The 19,670-nt window shown below is 54.4% G+C and overlaps 1 protein-coding gene across 1 annotated transcript in view; it reads left to right on the top strand.

The window, feature by feature from the left end:
• LOC144490333 (poly [ADP-ribose] polymerase 2-like) overlaps nucleotides 1-17,110 on the top strand; it is a gene marked incomplete at both ends in the record, with an annotated part of 34,669 nt that extends 17,559 nt beyond the window's left edge. Inside the window, 4 exons of the mRNA XM_078208104.1 lie at nucleotides 286-397; nucleotides 4,634-4,787; nucleotides 15,294-15,432; nucleotides 16,939-17,110. Coding sequence (XP_078064230.1) covers nucleotides 286-397; nucleotides 4,634-4,787; nucleotides 15,294-15,432; nucleotides 16,939-17,110 — 577 coding nt within the window. The remainder of the gene's footprint in view (nucleotides 1-285; nucleotides 398-4,633; nucleotides 4,788-15,293; nucleotides 15,433-16,938) is intronic.
• Between the last annotated feature and the right edge of the window lie 2,560 nt (nucleotides 17,111-19,670).

Raw genomic sequence — 19,670 nt, 5'->3', positions numbered from 1 at the left:
CCCATCAAACACTCCCAGGACAGGTACAGCACGGGGTTAGATACAGAATAGAGCTCCCTCTGCACTGCTCGAGCTGCGTTTCCACCGCAGTCTTTTCCTTTGACACAGGCTGCTCCCCAGAGGTCTTTGCCAGGTACCTTGTGGACAGATGATTTGCTCTGGTGGGTGGGTGTCTGTGGCTGCATTCCGGGTCGGAGTGATGGGAAGTGCAGGCGGGAGGGCGGGGTATCTCTGGTGAGCAGAATCGCGGACATATTGTTTGCCCCTCATGTTTCACCCCCTCAGGTTCCTGGACAAGACAAAGAACAATTGGTCCGGGAGAACGTGCTTTGTGAAGGTTGCCGGGAAGTACGACATGCTGAGCCGGGATTACAGTGGTGATGTCCCTGCCGACCAGGTGAGTGACCGCAGTGTTTGGGTCATCATAGAATCCTTACAGTGCAGAAGGAGGCCATTCACCCCATAACTAACGTAGGGGGGAGCTATACGATAAATGGCAGAACCATAAAGGGTGTAGAGACGCAGAGGGACCTGGGTGTGCAAGTCCACAGATCCTTGAAGGTGACGTCACAGGTGGAGAAGGTGGAGAAGAAGGCATATAGCGTGCTTGCCTTTATAGGACGGGGCATAGTGTATAAAAGTTGGGGTCTGATGTTGCAGATGTATAGAACGTTGGTTCGGCCGCATTTGGAATACTGCGTCCAGTTCTGGTCGCCGCACTACCAGAAGGGCGTGGAGGCTTTAGAGAGAGTGCAGAGGAGGTTTACCAGGATGTTGCCTGGTATGGAGGGGCTTGGTTATGAGGAGAGATTGGGTAAACTGGGGTTGTTCTCCCTGGAAAGACGGAGAATGAGGGGAGATCTAATAGAGGTGTACAAGATTATGAAGGGGATAGATAGGGTGAACAGTGGGAAGCTTTTTCCCAGGTCGGAGGTGACGATCACGAGGGGTCACGGGCTCAAGGTGAGAGGGGCGAAGTATAACTCAGATATCAGAGGGATGTTTTTTACACAGAGGGTGGTGGGGGCCTGGAATGCGCTGCCAAGTAGGGTGGTGGAGGCAGGCACGCTGGCATCGTTTAAGACTTACCTGGATAGTCACATGAGCAGCCTGGGAATGGAGGGATACAAACGATTGGTCTAGTTGGACCAAGGAGCGGCACAGGCTTGGAGGGCCGAAGGGCCTGTTTCCTGTGCTGTACTGTTCTTTGTTCTTTGTAATGTGTGGAATTCACTCCCACAGAAAGTAGTTGAGGCCAAAAACGTTGTGTGATTTCAAGAAGAAATTAGATATAGTTCTTGGGGCTGAAGGGATATGAGGGGCGGAAGGGGGTGGGGGTGATGGTGGAGGGATCAGGATATTGAATTTGATGATCAGCCATGATCATAATGAATGGCGGAGCAGACTCGAAGGGCTGAATGGCCTTTACTAATCCTAGTTTCTATTGTTGGAGGAGATGGGGGGGTCCCTTATCGGTGTGCGTTCTTGTCATGTTCTGTCATGTTCAAGTTGGAGGATTACGCCGCACGGGCAAGGAGGCCATTCGACCACCTCGTGCTCCTGTGCCAGCTCTTTGGAAGCTGTCCACTCACCATCCACTCCTCATTGGGTTGACGTTAGCGGCAGCTCAGCACGGCTGCCTCACTGCGCCAGGGACCCGGGTTCAATTCCAGCCTCGGGTCACTGTCTCCGTGGAGTTTGCACGTTCTCCCCGTGTCTGCGTGGGTTTCCTCCGGGTGCTCCGGTTTCCTCCCACAGTCCAAAGATGTGTGGGTTAGGTGGATTAGCCAGGCTAAATTGCCCCTTAGTGTCAGGGGACTAGCTAGGGTAAATGCATTCTGGGGATAGGGCCTGGATGGGATTGTGCTTGGTGCAGACTCGATGGGCTGAATGGTCTCCTTCTGCACTGTAAGGATAACTGCATGGGTTTTCTCTGATTTTTCTCCCAGTCCGAAAGATATGCAGGTTAGGGGGATTGGCCATGGTTTATGCACCGGGCTATGAGTGGGGGAGGTGGGCCTGGGTAGAATGCTGTTTCGAAGGTTTGGTGCAGATTCGATGGGCCGAATGTCCTCCTGTACCATCGGATTCTATGATGTGGAGATGCCGGCGTTGGACTGGGGTAAGCACAGTAAGAAGTCTCACAACACCAGGTTAAAGTCCAACAGGTTTATTTGGTAACGCGAGCTTTCGGAGCGCTGCCCCTTCATCAGGTGAGTGAAGAGTTCGGTTCACAAACAGGGCATATATAGACAGAAATTCTTGTCAGCTCGCGTTACCAAATAAACCTGTTGGACTTCACCCTGGTGTTGTGAGACGATAGGGTTCTATGAACCCTATCCGTAATTAAGTTGAGTCCGTAATTAAGAAAGCAAGTGTAATGTTGTCATTTATCTCAAGAGGCTTGGAATACAAAAGCAGGGATGTACTTCTGAGGCTTTATAAAGCACTGGTTAGGCCCCATTTGGAGTACTGTGAGCAATTTTGGGCCCCACACCTCAGGAAGGACATACTGGCACTGGAGCGGGTCCAGCGGAGATTCACACGGATGATCCCAGGAATGGTAGGCCTGACATACGATGAACGTCTGAGGATCGTGGGATTGTATTCATTGGAGTTTAGGAGGTTGAGGGGAGATCTGATAGAAACTTACAAGATAATGAACGGCTTCGATAGGATGGACGTAGGGAAGTTGTTTCCATTAGCAGGGGAGACTAGGACGCGGGGGCGCAGCCTTAGAATAAAAGGGAGTCACTTTAGAACAGAGATGAGGAGAAATTTCTTCAGCCAGAGAGTGGTAGGTCTGTGGAATTCATTGCCACAGAGGGCTGTGGAGGTCGAGACGTTGAGCGTCTTCAAGACAGAAATGGATAAATTCTTGATTTCTCGAGGAATTAAGGGCTACGGGGAGAGAGCGGGTAAATGGAGTTGAAATCAACCATGATTGAATGGTGGAATGGACTCGATGGGCCGAATGGCCTTCCGCTCCTATGTCTTATGGTCTTATGGTCTAACCTGGAATGCGTTGGCCAGTGGGAGCGATGGAGGCAAGTTCAACCCAAGCGCCAGGGAAGGCGTGGCGGGAGTTGGGATGAGATGAGTTTGCGCACTCAAGGGAGCCAGGATGGGCATGAGAGGAAGAATGGCCTCCTCTTCCACTTGGACTCTGCCCGTTAGCGAGTGCCCGTGGGAGGAGAGGATGCTGTGCCTGTCAGCTGTGTTGTAGGTCTATCAGCAAGGGCAATAAGGAGAGAACATAGGAACATAAGAAATAGGAGCAGGAGTAGGGCATCTAGCCCCTCGAGCCTGCCCCGCCATTCAATAAGATCATGGCTGATCTGAAGTGGATCAGTTCCACTTACCCGCCTGATCCCCATAACCCCTAATTCCCTTCCCGATCAGGAATCCATCTATCCGCGATTTAAACATATTCAACGAGGTAGCCTCCACCACTTCAATGGGCAGAGAATTCCAGAGATTCACCACCCTCTGAGAGAAGAAGTTCCTCCTCAACTCTGTCCTAAACTGACCCCCCTTTATTTTGAGGCTGTGCCCTCTAGTTCTAGCTTCCTTTCTAAGTGGAAAGAATCTCTCCACCTCTACCCTATCCAGCCCCTTCATTATCTTATAGGTCTCTATAAGATCCCCCCTCAGCCTTCTAAATTCCAACGAGTACAAACCCAATCTCCTCAGCCTCTCCTCATAATCAACACCCCTCATCTCCGGTATCAACCTGGTGAACCTCCTCTGCACTCCCTCCAAGGCCAATATATCCTTCCGCAAATAAGGGGACAATACTGCACACAGTATTCCAGCTGCGGCCTCACCAATGCCCTGTACAGATGCAGCAAGACATCTCTGCTTTTATATTCTGTCCCACTCGCGATATAGGCCAACATCCCATTTGAGAGGTTGGAGAAACTTGGTTTGTTCTCACTGGAACGACGGAGGTTGAGGGGAGACCTGATAGAAGTCTACGAGATTATGAGGGACCATGGACAGAGTGGATAGTCAGAAGCTTTTTCCCCAGGGTGGAAGAGTCAATTACTAGGGGGCACAGGTTTAAGGTGCGAGGGGCAAGGTTTAAAGGAGATGTACGTGGCAAGTTTTTTTACACAGAGGGTGGTGGGTGCCTGGAACTCGCTGCCGGGGGAGGGAGTGGAAGCGAATACGATAGTGAGTTTTTGAGGGGTGTTTTGATAAATGCATGAATAGGATGGGAATAGAGGGATATGGTCCCGGAAGGGTAGGGGGTTTTAGTTGTCGGGCAGCGATGGGATGGGATGGGAATACAAAGAACAATACAGCACAGGAACAGGCCCTTCGGCCCTCCAAGCCCGCGCCGCTCCCTGGTCCAAACTAGACCATTCTTTTGTATCCCTCCATTCCCACTCCGTTCATATGGCTGTCTAGATAAGTCTTAAACGTTCCCAGTGTGTCCACCTCCACCACCTTGCCTGGCAGAGGGATATGGTCCCCGGAAGGGTAGGGGGTTTTAGTTAAGTCGGGCAGCATGGTCGGTGCAGGCTTGGAGGGCCGAAGGGCCTGTTCCTGTGCTGTAATTTTCTTTGTTCTCTTTGTTGCTTCGCTGAGCCGACTGACTGACTACCTGATGGACGTGTCTGTGTTTCAGGAGAGTGGGAAGGCCGGGGAAGCGGCCAAGACCCCTGCCGTGGAGTCCAAGCTGGACAGTCGGGTCCAGGAGCTGATTGAGCTGATCTGCAACATTCAGGCGATGGAGGAGATGGTGGTGGAGATGAAGTATGACACCAAGAAGGCTCCACTAGGTAGGGACCAGGGCTTGGACCTCGACATGCAACGTGACATATTGCAAATGGTTTTGTTTGAGTGGGGAAGGAATGGGATCATCAGCGATGGACCCAAACCCCTTCCCATTCACTCCTCGTATACACAATCCCAATGGACCCAAACCCCTTCCCATTCACTCCCACTGTACACAATCCCAATGGACCCAAACCCCTTCCCATTCACTCCTCGTATACACAATCCCAATGGACCCAAACCCCTTCCCATTCACTCCCACTGTACACAATCCCAATGGACCCAAACCCCTTCCCATTCACTCCTCGTATACACAATCCCAATGGACCCAAACCCCTTCCCATTCACTCCCACTGTACACAATCCCAATGGACCCAAACCCCTTCCCATTCACTCCCACTGTACACAATCCCATTGGACCCAAACCCCTTCCCATTCACTCGCACTGTACACAATCCCAATGGACCCAAACCCCTTCCCATTCACTCCCACTGTACACAATCCCAATGGACCCAAACCCCTTCCCATTCACTCCCACTGTACACAATCCCATTGGACCCAAACCCCTTCCCATTCACTCCCACTGTACACAATCCCAATGGTCCCAAACCCCTTCCCATTCACTCCCACTGTACACAATCCCAATGGACCCAAACCCTTCCCATTCACTCCCACTGTACACAATCCCAATGGACCCAAACCCCTTCCCATTCACTCCCACTGTACACAGTCCCAATGGTCCCAAACCCCTTCCCATTCACTCCCACTGTACACAATCCCAATGGACCCAAACCCTTCCCATTCACTCCCACTGTACACAATCCCAATGGACCCAAACCCCTTCCCATTCACTCCCACTGTACACAATCCCAATGGACCCAAACCCCTTCCCATTCACTCCCACTGTACACAATCCCAATGGACCCAAACCCCTTCCCACTCACTCCCACTGTACACAATCCCAATGGACCCAAACCCCTTCCCATTCACTCCCACTGTACACAATCCCAATGGGCCCAAACCCCTTCCCACTCACTCCCACTGTACACAATCCCAATGGACCCAAACCCCTTCACATTCACTCCCACTGTACACAATCCCAATGGACCCAAACCCCTTCCTATTCACTCCCACTGTACACAATCCCAATGGACCCAAACCCCTTCCCATTCACTCCCACTGTACACAATACCAATGGACCCAAACCCCTTCCCATTCACTCCCACTGTACACAATCCCAATGGACCCAAACCCCTTCCCATTCACTCCCACTGTACACAATCCCAATGGACCCAAACCCCTTCCCATTCACTCCCACTGTACACAATCCCAATGGACCCAAACCCCTTCCCATTCACTCCCACTGGACACAATCCCAGTGGACCCATAGGGGGTGACCTTATAGAGATTTATAAAATTATGAGTGGCATCGATCAGGTGAATAGCCCAAGGTATTTAACCCCGTGGTAGGGGAGTCCAAAACTAGAGGGCGTAGGTTTAAGGTGAGAGGGCAAAGGGATCCAAGGGGCAACGTTTTCACACAGAGGGTGGTGCGTGTATGGAATGAGCTGCCAGAGGAGGTGGTAGAGGGTTACGATTACAACATTTAAACAACATTTGGACCAGTACATGGATGGGAAAGGTTTATAGAGGGATAGGGGCTCAACGCAGGCAAATGGGACTCGTTCAGTTCATGATTTAGCATGGACGGGTTGGGCCGAAGGGCCTGTTTCTGTGCTGTATATCTCTGTGACTCCAGTTGTGGGCCAAAGAACACATGCAGAAGGAGCAGGGATGGACCGCTTAGCCTGCTCTGCCATTGATTGACCTGGCCTTCAACCACTACCACACACACACACACACACACACACACACACACACACACACACACCCAACACTACCACACACACACACACACACACACACACACACACACACACACACACCCACCCACCACTACCACACACACACACACACACACACACCCACCCAACACTACCACACACACACACACACACACACACACCACTACCACACACACACACACACACACCCACCCAACACTACCACACACACACACACACACCCACCCAACACTACCACACACACACACACACCCACCCAACACTACCACACACACACACACACACCCACCCAACACTACCACACACACACACACACACTCACCCCCCACTACCACACACACAACCACTACCACACACACACCCACCCAACACTACCACACACACACACACACCCACCCAACACTACCACACACACACACACACACACACACCCAACACTACCACACACACACACACACACACCCACCCAACACTACCACACACACACACACACACCCACCCAACACTACCCCACACACACACACACCCACCCACCACTACCACACACACACACACCCACCCACCCAACACTACCACACACACAACCACACACACACACCCACCCACCACTACCACACACACACACACCCACCCACCACTACCACACACACAACCACACACACACACCCACCCACCACTACCACACACACACACCCACCCACCCAACACTACCACACACACACACACACCCACCACTACCACACACACAACCACACACACACACCCACCCACCACCACCACACACACACACCCACCCAACACTACCACATACACAACCACACACACACACCCACCCCCCACTACCACACACACACACACACCCACCCCCCACTACTACACACACACACCCACCCAACACTACCACACACACAACCACACACACACACCCACCCCCCACTACCACACACACACACCCACCCACCACTACCACACACACACACACACACACACACACACACAACCACACACACACACCGACCCACCACTACCACACACACACACACACCCACCCACCCAACACTACCACACACACAACCACACACACCCACCCACCCACCACTACCACACACACACACACACACACCCACCCACCCAACACTACCACACACACAACCACACACACACACCCACCCACCACTACCACACACACACACACACCCACCCACCCAACACTACCACACACACACACACACACACCCACCCACCCAACACTACCACACACACACACACACCCACCCCCCACTACCACACACACACACACCCACCCACCACTACCCCACACACACACACACCCACCCACCCAACACTACCACACACACAACCACACACACACACACACCCACCACTACCACACACACACACACACCCACCCACCCAACACTACCACACACACAACCACACACACACACCCACCCACCACTACCACACACACACACACACCCACCCACCCAACACTACCACACACACAACCACACACACACACCCACCCCCCACTACCACACATACACACACACACCCACCCAACACTACCACACATACACACACACACCCACCCACCCAACACTACCACACACACACACACACCCACCCACCACTACCACACACAGACACACACACCCACCCACCCACCACTACCACACACACAACCACACACACACACCCACCCCCCACTACCACACCCACTACCACACACACACACCCACCCCCCACTACCACACCCACTACCACACACACAACCACACACACACACCCACCCACCACTACCACACACACACACACACACCCACCCACCACTACCACACACACAACCACACACACACACCCACCCCCCACTACCACACATACACACACACACCCACCCAACACTACCACACATACACACACACACCCACCCACCCAACACTACCACACACACACACACACCCACCCACCACTACCACACACAGACACACACACCCACCCACCCACCACTACCACACACACAACCACACACACACACCCACCCCCCACTACCACACCCACTACCACACACACACACCCACCCCCCACTACCACACCCACTACCACACACACAACCACACACACACACCCACCCACCACTACCACACACACACACACACACCCACCCACCACTACCACACACACAACCACACACACACACCCACCCCCCACTACCACACACACACACACCCACCCACCACTACCACACACACAACCACACACACACACCCACCCCCCACTACCACACACACAACCACACACACACACCCACCCCCCACTACCACACACACACACACACACCCACCCCCCACTACCACACACACACACACCCACCCCCCACTACCACACACACACACACACACCCACCCACCACTACCACACACACACACCCACCCACCACTACCACACACACACACACACACTCACCCCCCACTACCACACACACAACCACACACACACACCCACCCACCACTACCACACCCACTACCACACACACACACCCACCCACCACTACCACACACACAACCACACACACACACCCACCCCCCACTACCACACACACACACCCACCCCCCACTACCACACACACAACCACACACACACACCCACCCACCACTACCACACACACACACACCCACCCACCACTACCACACACACACACCCACCCCCCACTACCACACACACAACCACACACACACACCCACCCCCCACTACCACACACACACCCCCACCCCCCACTACCACACACACAACCACACACACACACCCACCCCCCACTACCACACACACACACACACCCCCACCCCCCACTACCACACACACAACCACACACACACACCCACCCCCCACTACCACACACACACACACACCCCCACCCCCCACTACCACACACACAACCACACATGCACACACACACACACTGCCCCCCTGCCCCCGGACAACGAATATTTTCAAGTTTGCTGACGACACCACCGTAGTGGGTCGGATCTCAAACAATGATGAGACAGAGTACAGGAATGAGATAGAGAATCTGGTGAACTGGTGCGACAACAATAATCTCTCCCTCAATGTCAACAAAATGAAGGAGATTGTCATCGACTTCAGGAAGCATAAAGGAGAACATGCCCCTGCCTACATCAACGGGGACGAAGTAGAAAGGGTCGAGAGCTTCAAGTTTCTACGTGTCCAGATCACCAACAACCTGTCCCTGGTCCCCCCGTGCCGACACTATAGTTAAGAAAGCCCACCAACGCCTCTACTTTCTCAGAAGACTAAGGAAATTCGGCATGTCAGCTACAACTCTCACCAACTTTTACAGATGCACCATAGAAAGCATTCTTTCTGGTTGTATCACAGCTCGGTCTGGGCTCCTGCTCTGCCCAAGACCGCAAAATACAAAAGTTTGTGAACGAAACCCAGTCCATCACTCAAACCAGCCTCCCATCCATTGACTCTGTCGACACTTCCCGCTGCCTCGGAAAAGCAGCCAGCATAATCTGTGGACCCCCGGACATTCTCTCTTTCTTGAGTCAGTTGGTACATGTCCTCAGACCTTTTGTATCTTGTTCCAGACGGAAGAAGGTGGAAGAGAGAATGGACATTCTCACACCCCGGACATTCTCTCTTCCACCTTCCTCCATCGGGAAAAAGATACAAAAATCTGAAGACACGTACCAACTGACTCAAGAACAGCTTCTTCCCTGCTGCTGTCAGACTTTTGAATGGACCTACCTCACACTAAGTTGATCTTCCTCTACACCCTACTGTAACACTACATTCTGCGCACTCTCCTTTCCTTCTCTAGGAATGGTATGCTTTGTCTGCATAGTGCGCGAGAAACAATACTCTTTCATTATATACTAATGCATGTGAGAATAATAAATCAAATCAAATTCTGTAGACCTTTAGGGTCGAGAATTCCAAAGACTCAACTCCTTCTGAGTGAAGAAATTTCTCCCCGACTCAGTCCCAAAATGGCGCGCGCGCGCACGCACGCGCACACACACACACACACACACACACACACACACACACAAACATAAACACGTGCACACACACACACACACACACCCACCCCCCCCTCCCCCGAGACAGGGCCCTCAAAGGAGTGTTAGACAATTACTTGCAACATTGCAATGTGCAAAGGGGGTTACGGGGAAAAGGCAGAGGGAATGGCACTGAGGCACGGTTCTTGTTTGGAGAGCCACTGCATTCAGGATCGGCGGAATGGCTTCCTTCTGTGGCGTAGCGATCCTGTGGCATTTTAGATTCCCCGACCAGCGGCAACAATCTTTTCTTTCATTCTTCCACGGGGTACGGGTGTCGCTGGCCGGGTGCAGTGTTTGTCGCCTGTCCCTAATTGCCCCTCGAGAAGGTGGTCGATGAGCCGCCCCTCCTTGAACCCGCTGCAGTCCCCGTGTGGTGTGGGTAACACCCACAGTGCCGTTAGGGAGGGAGTTCCGGGATTTGTACCCCAGCCCCAGTGAAGGAACGGCCGGTATATTCCCAAGTCGGGATGGTGAGTGGGGCTCGGAGGGGGAACTTGCAGCTGGTGGTGTTCCCCATGTGTCTGCTGCCCCCCTCGTCCTTCTAGACGGTAGAGGTGGCGGGTTTGGAAGGTGCTGTCGAAGGAGCCTCGGCGAGTCGCTGCGGTGCATCTTGTAGACGGTACACACACACACTGCTGCCACTGTGCGTGGGTGGTGGAGGGAGCGAGTGTTTGTGGATGGGGCGCCCATCAAAGCGGGGCTGCCTTGTCCTGGACGGTGTCGAGCTTCTGGAGCGTTGTCGGAGCTGCGCGCATCCAGGCAAGTGGAGAGTGTTCCATCACACTCCTGACTTGTGCCTTGGAGATGGGGGACAGGCTTTGGGGGGAGTCAGGAGGTGATTTGATTTTGATTTGATTTATTATTGTCACATGTATTGGGATACAGTGAAAAGTATTGTTTCTTGCGTGCTATACAGACAAAGCATACCGTTCATAGAGTACATGGGGGATAAGGAAAGGAGCGGGTGCGGAACGTAGTGTTACAGTCAGCGGGAAGTGTAGATGGAGTCAATGGATGGGAGGCCGGTTTGCGTGATGGACTGGGCTGCATTCACGACGCGTTGTAGTTCCTTGTGGTCTTGGGCAGAGCAGGAGCCCATACCGAGCTGTGATACATTCGGAAAGAATGCTTTTCATGGCGCCTCTGTAAAAATTGGAGACAGTCGTAGTGGACATGCCGAATATCCTTAGCCTCCTAGCAAAGTAGAGGCGTTGGTGGGCTTTCTTAACTGAGAGTTACTCTCCGCAGGATTCCCAGCCTCTCACCTGCTCTGGTATCCCCAGTATTTAAATGGCTGCCCCGGTTCGGGTCCTGGTTAATGCTACACCCCCCCCACACCCCACCCCCTTATTGCCCATCCCTAGTTGCCCCTTGGAGGGCAGTTGAGAGTCAACCACATTGCTGTGTGGCTCTGGAGTCACATGTAGGCCAGACCGGGTAAGGACGGCAGACTTCCTTCCCTAAAGGACATTAGTGAACCAGATGGGTTTTTCCGACAATGGTTTCACCGTCATCAGTAGATTCTAAATTCCAGATATTTTTTATTGAATTCAAATTCTACCATTGGGTGGCACGGTGGTTCGCACTGCTGCCTCACAGCGCCAGGGTCCCGGGTTCGATTCCCGGCTTGGGTCACTGTCTGTGTGGAGTTTGCACATTCTCCCCGTGTCTGCGTGGGTTTCCTCCGGGTGCTCCGGTTTCCTCCCACAGTCCAAAGATGTGTGGGTTAGGTTGATTGGCCATGCTAAAATTGCCCTTAGTGTCCTGGGATGCGTAGGTTCGAGGGATTAGCGGGTAAATATGTGGGGGTAGGGCCTGGCTGGGATTGTGGTCGGTGCAGACTCGATGGGCCGAATGGCCTCCTTCTGCACTGTAGGGTTTCTATGATTTCTATGTCTGCGTGTTCCCCCCGTGTCTGCGTGGGTTTCCTCCGGGTGCTCCGGTTTCCTCCCACAGTCTGAAAGTCGTGCTGGTTAGGGTGCATTGGGCCGTGCTAAATTCTACCTCAGTGTAACCCGAACAGGCGCCGGAGTGTGGGGACTAGGGGATTTTCACAGTAACTTCATTGCAGTGTTAATGTAAGGGTACTTGTGACCAATAAATAAACTTTACATCTGCCTTGAAGGGATTTGAACCCGGGTCCCCAGAACATAAGAAATAGGAGCAGGAGTAGGCCATCTAGCCCCTCGAGCCTGCCCCGCCATTCAATAAGATCATGGCTGATCTGAAGTGGATCAGTTCCACTTACCCGCCTGATCCCTATAACCCCTAATTCCCTTACCGATCAGGAATCCATCTATCCATGATTTAAACATATTCAACCAGGTAGCCTCCACCACTTCAGTGGGCAGAGAATTCCAGAGATTCACCATCCTCTGAGAGGAGAAGTTCCTCCTCAACTCTGTCCTAAACTGACCCCCCTTTATTTTGAGGCTGTGCCCTCTCGTTCTAGTTTCCTTTCTAAGTGGAAAGAATCTCTCCACCTCTACCCTATCCAGCCCCTTCATTATCTTATAAGTCTCTATAAGATCCCCCCTCAGCCTTCTAAATTCCAACGAGTACAAACCCAATCTGCTCAGTCTCTCCTCATAATCAACACCCCTCATCTCCGGTATCAACCTGGCGAACCTTCTCTGCACTCCCTCCAAGGCCAATATATCCTTCCGCAAATAAGGGGACCAATACTGCACACAGTATTCCAGCTGCGGCCTCACCAATGCCCTGTACAGATGCAGCAAGACATCTCTGCTTTTATATTCTATCCCCCTTGCGATATAGGCCAACATCCCATTTGCCGCCTTGATCACCTGCAGACTGGGTTTTTGTGTCTCATGCACAAGGACCCCCAGGTCCCTCTGCACAGCAGCATGTTGTAATTTTTTTCCATTTAGATAATTCAATTTGCTATTATTTCTTCCAAAGTGAATAACCTCGCATTTGTCAACGTTATACTCCATCTGCCAGATCCTCGCCCACTCACTCAGCCTGTCCAAATCTCTCTGCAGACCTTCTACGCCCTCCACACGATTCACTTTTCCACTTATCTTTGTGTCGTCTGCAAACTTCGTTACCCTACACTCAGTCCCCTCCTCCAGATCGTCGATATAAATGGTAAATAGTTGAGGCCCCAGTACCGATCCCTGCGGCACGCCACTAGTTACCTTCCTCCAACCAGAAAAGCACCCATTTATTCCGACTCTCTGCTTCCTGTCGGATAGCCAATCCCCAATCCACGCTAACACCCTACCCCCAACTCCGTGTGACCCAATCTTCTTCAGCAACCTTTTGTGAGGCACCTCATCAAACGCCTTTTGGAAATCCAAAAACACTGCATCCACCGGTTCCCCTCCGTCAACCGCACTAGTCACATCTTCATAAAAATCCAACATCAGCTGAGTTTCTGGATTAATCGTCTAGCGATAATACCATTAGATCGAGGCCTTCCTAAGGATGCTGATAAGTGTCTACCCGATCGAAACCGATCAGAAACGTGTCCTTTTCAGTGACGTTGCCTGTCAGAGTAATCTACTCCGCTAACCTGATGTGCGGGTTAGGTGGATTCACTGTGTTAAATCCTCCCTCAGTGTAACCCGAACAGGCGTCGGAGTGTGGTGATTAGGGGATTTTCACAGTAACTTCATTGCAGTGTTAATGTAAACCTACTTGTGACTAATAAATAAACTTTACTTCTCTTTATTTTACATCGCCTTTCAGAGTATTTGGGTCAATAATAAATGGGCCAAATGGGATGAAGGAGTACAATATAAAGGGAAAGACTCTTAGTACTGTAGAGGATCAGAAGGACCTTGGGGTCCGGGTCCATAGGACTCTGAAATCGGCCCCGCAGGGTGGAGGAGGTGGTTAAGAAGGCGTATGGTGTGCTGGCCTTTATATATCGAGGGATTGAGTTTAGGAGTCCGGGGATAATGATGCAGCTATATAAGACCCTCGTCAGACCCCACTTTGGAGCACTGTGCTCAGTTCTGGTCACCTCACTATAGGAAGGATGTGGAAAAGATTGAAAGGGTGCAGAGGAGATTTACAAGGATGTTGCCTGGATTGAGTGGCGCGCCTTATGAGGATCGGCTGAGGGAGCTCGGTCTTTTCTCCTTGGAGAGACGTAGGATGAGAGGAGACCTAATAGAGGTGTACAAGATGTTGAGAGGCATAGATCGGGTGGACTCTCAGAGGCTTTTTCCCAGGGTGGAAATGTCTGCTACGAGAGGACACAGGTGCTGGGAGGTAGGTACAGGGGAAATGTTAGGGGGAAGTTTTTCACACAGAGGGTGGTGGGCGAGTGGAATCGGCTGCTGTCAGTGGTGGTGGAGGCAAACTCAATAGGGTCTTTTAAGAGACTCCTGGATGAGTACATGGAGCTTAATAGGATGGAGGTTTATAGGTCGGTCTAGAAGGTAGGGATGTGTTCGGCACAACTTGTGGGTCCGAAGGGCCTGTTTTGTGCTGTAGTTTTTCTATGTTCTGTGTTCTATTTCTGAGCAACCTCCTCGGCTGAGCACACTCTCTTGTCTCTCCCTCTCTCTGACGCCTCACTGTGTAGGTAAACTCACCACTGCTCAGATTAAAGCTGGCTACATCTCCCTTCAGAAGATCGAGTGCTGTATTAACCGCAATGTGACCGGGAAAGCCCTGGTTGAGGCCTGCAATGAGTTCTACACCAGGATCCCTCACGACTTCGGGTAAGGGTGTGGGCACTGGGTAAGCCGGGAGGGGGAATCTTTTCGAGCCATTGACATCAGCTATCTCAGCGCCGGGGAAAGCATTTGGTAATTATTCATCCCATCCAGCGGGCGCCCGGAGATGTGTTGATACCTGTTCTGAAGTGGGGAGCGTGGCAGCCAGTTTGCGAAAGCAGACGCTGGCAAGGCCCACCCCCCCTCCCTCCCCCTCCTCGCACCCTCACGTTTGTTCGTTTGCCCTTCCCTCATTGCCCCTTGGACGAAGCGGCCTGCCCAAACATTTTTGGAGGTTAAAAACCTTTTTGTTCCCATTCCACGGAACCATCGAGCGCCGAAGGAGGCCATTCGGCCCATCGGGTCTGCAACAACTCTCCCCCCCCCCCCCCCCCCCCCCCCCCGAGGCCCCTCGTCCCTGTCCTATTCCCGTAACCTTGCACATTCGGCATGGCCAATCCACCGAACCAGTCGGGGCGGCACGGTAGCACAGTGGGTTAGCACTGCTGCTTCACAGCTCCAGGGTCCCGGGTTCGATTCCCGGCTCGGGGTCACTGTCTGTGTGAGAGTTTGCACATTCTCCTCGTGTCTGCGTGGGTTTCCTCCGGGTGCTCCGGTTTCCTCCCACAGTCCAAAGATGTGTGGGTTAGGTTGATTGGCCAGGTTAAAAATTGCCCCTTAGTGTCCTGGGATGCGTAGGTTAGAGGGATTAGTGGGTAAATGTGTAGGGATATGGGGGTAGGGCCTGGGTGGGATTGTGGTCGGTGCAGACTCGATGGGCCGAATGGCCTCTTTCTGCACTGTAGGGTTTCTATGATCAATTTCTAAGAACCTGCACATCTTTGGACACTAAGGGACAATTTAGCATGGTCAATCCACCTAACCTGCACATCTTGGGACACTAAGGGACAAATTAGCATGGTCAATCCACCTAACCTGCACATCTTTGGACACTAAGGGACAATTTATCATGGTCAATCCACCTAACCTACACATCTTTCGGACTGTGGGAGGAAACCGGAGCACCCGGAGGAAACCCACGCAGACACGAGGAGAATGTGCTGACTCTGCACAGACAGTGACCCGAGCCCAGGAATCGAACCCGGGTCCCTGGCGCTGTGAAGCAGCAGTGCTAACCACCGTGCCGCCCACACGGATGCATGAATACGAATGTCCGTATTTCTAAAATTGTATTTGGAAATTGGAGAAAGTGTCTCTCACATCTGCTCCTGGAGGTTTAAAAAAAGTCAGCGTGATTGGAAATAATAATACAGAACTGTGACGGTTTGAGCTGCGCCTTCTTTGGTCCTGGCCCCCTTGCTGTCGACTTTTGTTGGTTCCAACAACAACACACATGCCAACCTCCCCCACCACCCGCCCCACTCGCCACCCCCAACCTCGGTTTCTGGCTTACTGACCCAGTGACGTTGTTACGACACCACAAGGCTCCTCTGCTAACGAACGTGCTCTGTCTTCTCCCCCCACGCCCCTGTCCCACCTCCACCCCAACAGGCTGAAGACCCCTCCATTGATCAGAAGCAAGAAGGAGTTGCGGGAGAAAGTGCAACTTCTGGAGGTAATGTGCAACTCTTCTACGATTATTGGACAATCTGCCCCTTGCGACACTGCCCCAGACGTGACTGATGGCAGGGGGGGGCCGGGGAGCTGGACAGCAGGGGTCAGGGTTTGTGGGTGACGAGGAAGGCCGAACAACCTTCCCTTGTTGCTCCACTGACCTGTCAGCCATCTTGTGTCAGCCCACTCTTCCCACGGTCACCCTTTCCCCGGGCTTAGTCTTTATCTTTCTGTGACTCTCTCGACGGGACAGCTTTTCCATCTGTCCCTCCCTTCCTCACACCTCCCATCCACCCGCCCGCTCTCTCTCTCACTCCCCCCTCGCTCTCTCTCTCTCCCTCCCCCCTCGCTCTCTCTCTCTCCCTCCCCCCTCGCTCTCTCTCTCTCCCTCCCCCCTCGCTCTCTCTCTCTCCCTCCCCCCTCGCTCTCTCTCTCTCCCCCCTCGCTCTCTCTCTCTCCCCCCTCGCTCTCTCTCTCTCCCCCCTCGCTCTCTCTCTCTCCCCCCTCGCTCTCTCTCTCTCCCCCCTCGCTCTCTCTCTCCCCCCTCGCTCTCTCTCTCTCCCCCCTCGCTCTCTCTCTCTCCCCCCTCGCTCTCTCTCTCTCCCCCCTCGCTCTCTCTCTCTCCCCCCTCGCTCTCTCTCTCTCCCCCCTCGCTCTCTCTCTCTCCCCCCTCGCTCTCTCTCTCTCCCCCCTCGCTCTCTCTCTCTCCCCCCTCGCTCTCTCTCTCTCCCCCCTCGCTCTCTCTCTCTCCCCCCTCGCGCTCTCTCTCTCCCCCCTCGCTCTCTCTCTCTCCCCCCTCTCCCCCCTCGCTCTCTCTCTCCCCCTCTCCCCCCTCGCTCTCTCTCTCCCCCTCTCCCCCCTCGCTCTCTCTCTCTCCCCCCTCGCTCTCTCTCTCTCCCCCCTCGCTCTCTCTCTCTCCCCCCTCGCTCTCTCTCTCTCCCCCCTCGCTCTCTCTCTCTCCCCCCTCGCTCTCTCTCTCTCCCCCCTCGCTCTCTCTCTCTCCCCCCTCGCTCTCTCTCTCTCCCCCCTCGCTCTCTCTCTCTCCCCCCTCGCTCTCTCTCTCTCCCCCCTCGCTCTCTCTCTCTCCCCCCTCGCTCTCTCTCTCTCCCGCTCTCTCTCGCTCCCCCCTCGCTCTCTCTCTCTCCCCCTCGCTCTCTCTCGCTCCCCCCTCGCTCTCTCTCGCTCCCCCCTCGCTCTCTCTCGCTCCCCCCTCGCTCTCTCTCGCTCCCCCCTCGCTCTCTCTCGCTCCCCCCTCGCTCTCTCTCGCTCCCCCCTCGCTCTCTCTCGCTCCCCCCTCGCTCTCTCTCGCTCCCCCCTCGCTCTCTCTCGCTCCCCCCTCGCTCTCTCTCGCTCCCCCCTCGCTCTCTCTCGCTCCCCCCTCGCTCTCTCTCGCTCCCCCCTCGCTCTCTCTCGCTCCCCCCTCGCTCTCTCTCGCTCCCCCCTCGCTCTCTCTCGCTCCCCCCTCGCTCTCTCTCGCTCCCCCCTCGCTCTCTCTCGCTCCCCCCTCGCTCTCTCTCGCTCCCCCCTCGCTCTCTCTCTCTCCCCCCTCGCTCTCTCTCTCTCCCCCCTCGCTCTCTCTCTCTCCCCCCTCGCTCTCTCTCTCTCCCCCCTCGCTCTCTCTCTCTCCCCCCTCGCTCTCTCTCTCTCCCCCCTCGCTCTCTCTCTCTCCCCCCTCGCTCTCTCTCTCTCCCCCCTCGCTCTCTCTCTTCCCCCCTCGCTCTCTCTCTCTCCCCCCTCGCTCTCTCTCTCTCCCCCCTCGCTCTCTCTCTCTCCCCCCTCGCTCTCTCTCTCTCCCCCCTCGCTCTCTCTCTCTCCCCCCTCGCTCTCTCTCTCTCCCCCCTCGCTCTCTCTCTCTCCCCCCTCGCTCTCTCTCTCTCCCCCCTCGCTCTCTCTCTCCCCCTCGCTCTCTCTCTCTCCCCCCTCGCTCTCTCTCTCTCCCCCCTCGCTCTCTCTCTCTCCCCCCTCGCTCTCTCTCTCTCCCCCCTCGCTCTCTCTCTCTCCCCCCTCGCTCTCTCTCTCTCCCCCCTCGCTCTCTCTCTCTCCCCCCTCGCTCTCTCTCTCTCCCCCCCTCGCTCTCTCTCTCTCCCCCCTCGCTCTCTCTCTCCCCCCTCGCTCTCTCTCTCTCCCCCCTCGCTCTCTCTCTCTCCCCCCTCGCTCTCTCTCTCTCCCCCCTCGCTCTCTCTCTCTCCCCCCTCGCTCTCTCTCTCTCCCCCCTCGCTCTCTCTCTCTCCCCCCTCGCTCTCTCTCTCTCCCCCCTCGCTCTCTCTCTCTCCCCCCTCGCTCTCTCTCTCTCCCCCCTCGCTCTCTCTCTCTCCCCCCTCGCTCTCTCTCTCTCCCCCCCTCGCTCTCTCTCTCTCCCCCCTCGCTCTCTCTCTCTCCCCCCTCGCTCTCTCTCTCTCCCCCCTCGCTCTCTCTCTCTCCCCCTCGCTCTCTCTCTCTCCCCCCTCGCTCTCTCTCTCTCTCCCCCCTCGCTCTCTCTCTCTCCCCCCTCTCTCTCTCTCTCTCCCCCCTCGCTCTCTCTCTCCCCCCCTCGCTCTCTCTCTCTCTCCCCCCTCGCTCTCTCTCTCTCCCCCCTCGCTCTCTCTCTCTCCCCCCTCGCTCTCTCTCGCTCTCCCCCCTCGCTCTCTCTCTCTCCCCCCTCGCTCTCTCTCTCCTCCCCCCTCCGCTCT

The sequence above is a fragment of the Mustelus asterias genome, unplaced genomic scaffold (genome assembly GCF_964213995.1).
Source record: "Mustelus asterias unplaced genomic scaffold, sMusAst1.hap1.1 HAP1_SCAFFOLD_3178, whole genome shotgun sequence".
In the NCBI taxonomy this organism is placed as follows: Eukaryota; Metazoa; Chordata; class Chondrichthyes; order Carcharhiniformes; family Triakidae; genus Mustelus; species Mustelus asterias.
The sequence above is the reverse complement of the archived record's forward strand: the minus strand, read 5'-3'. Positions and strand labels throughout refer to the sequence as shown.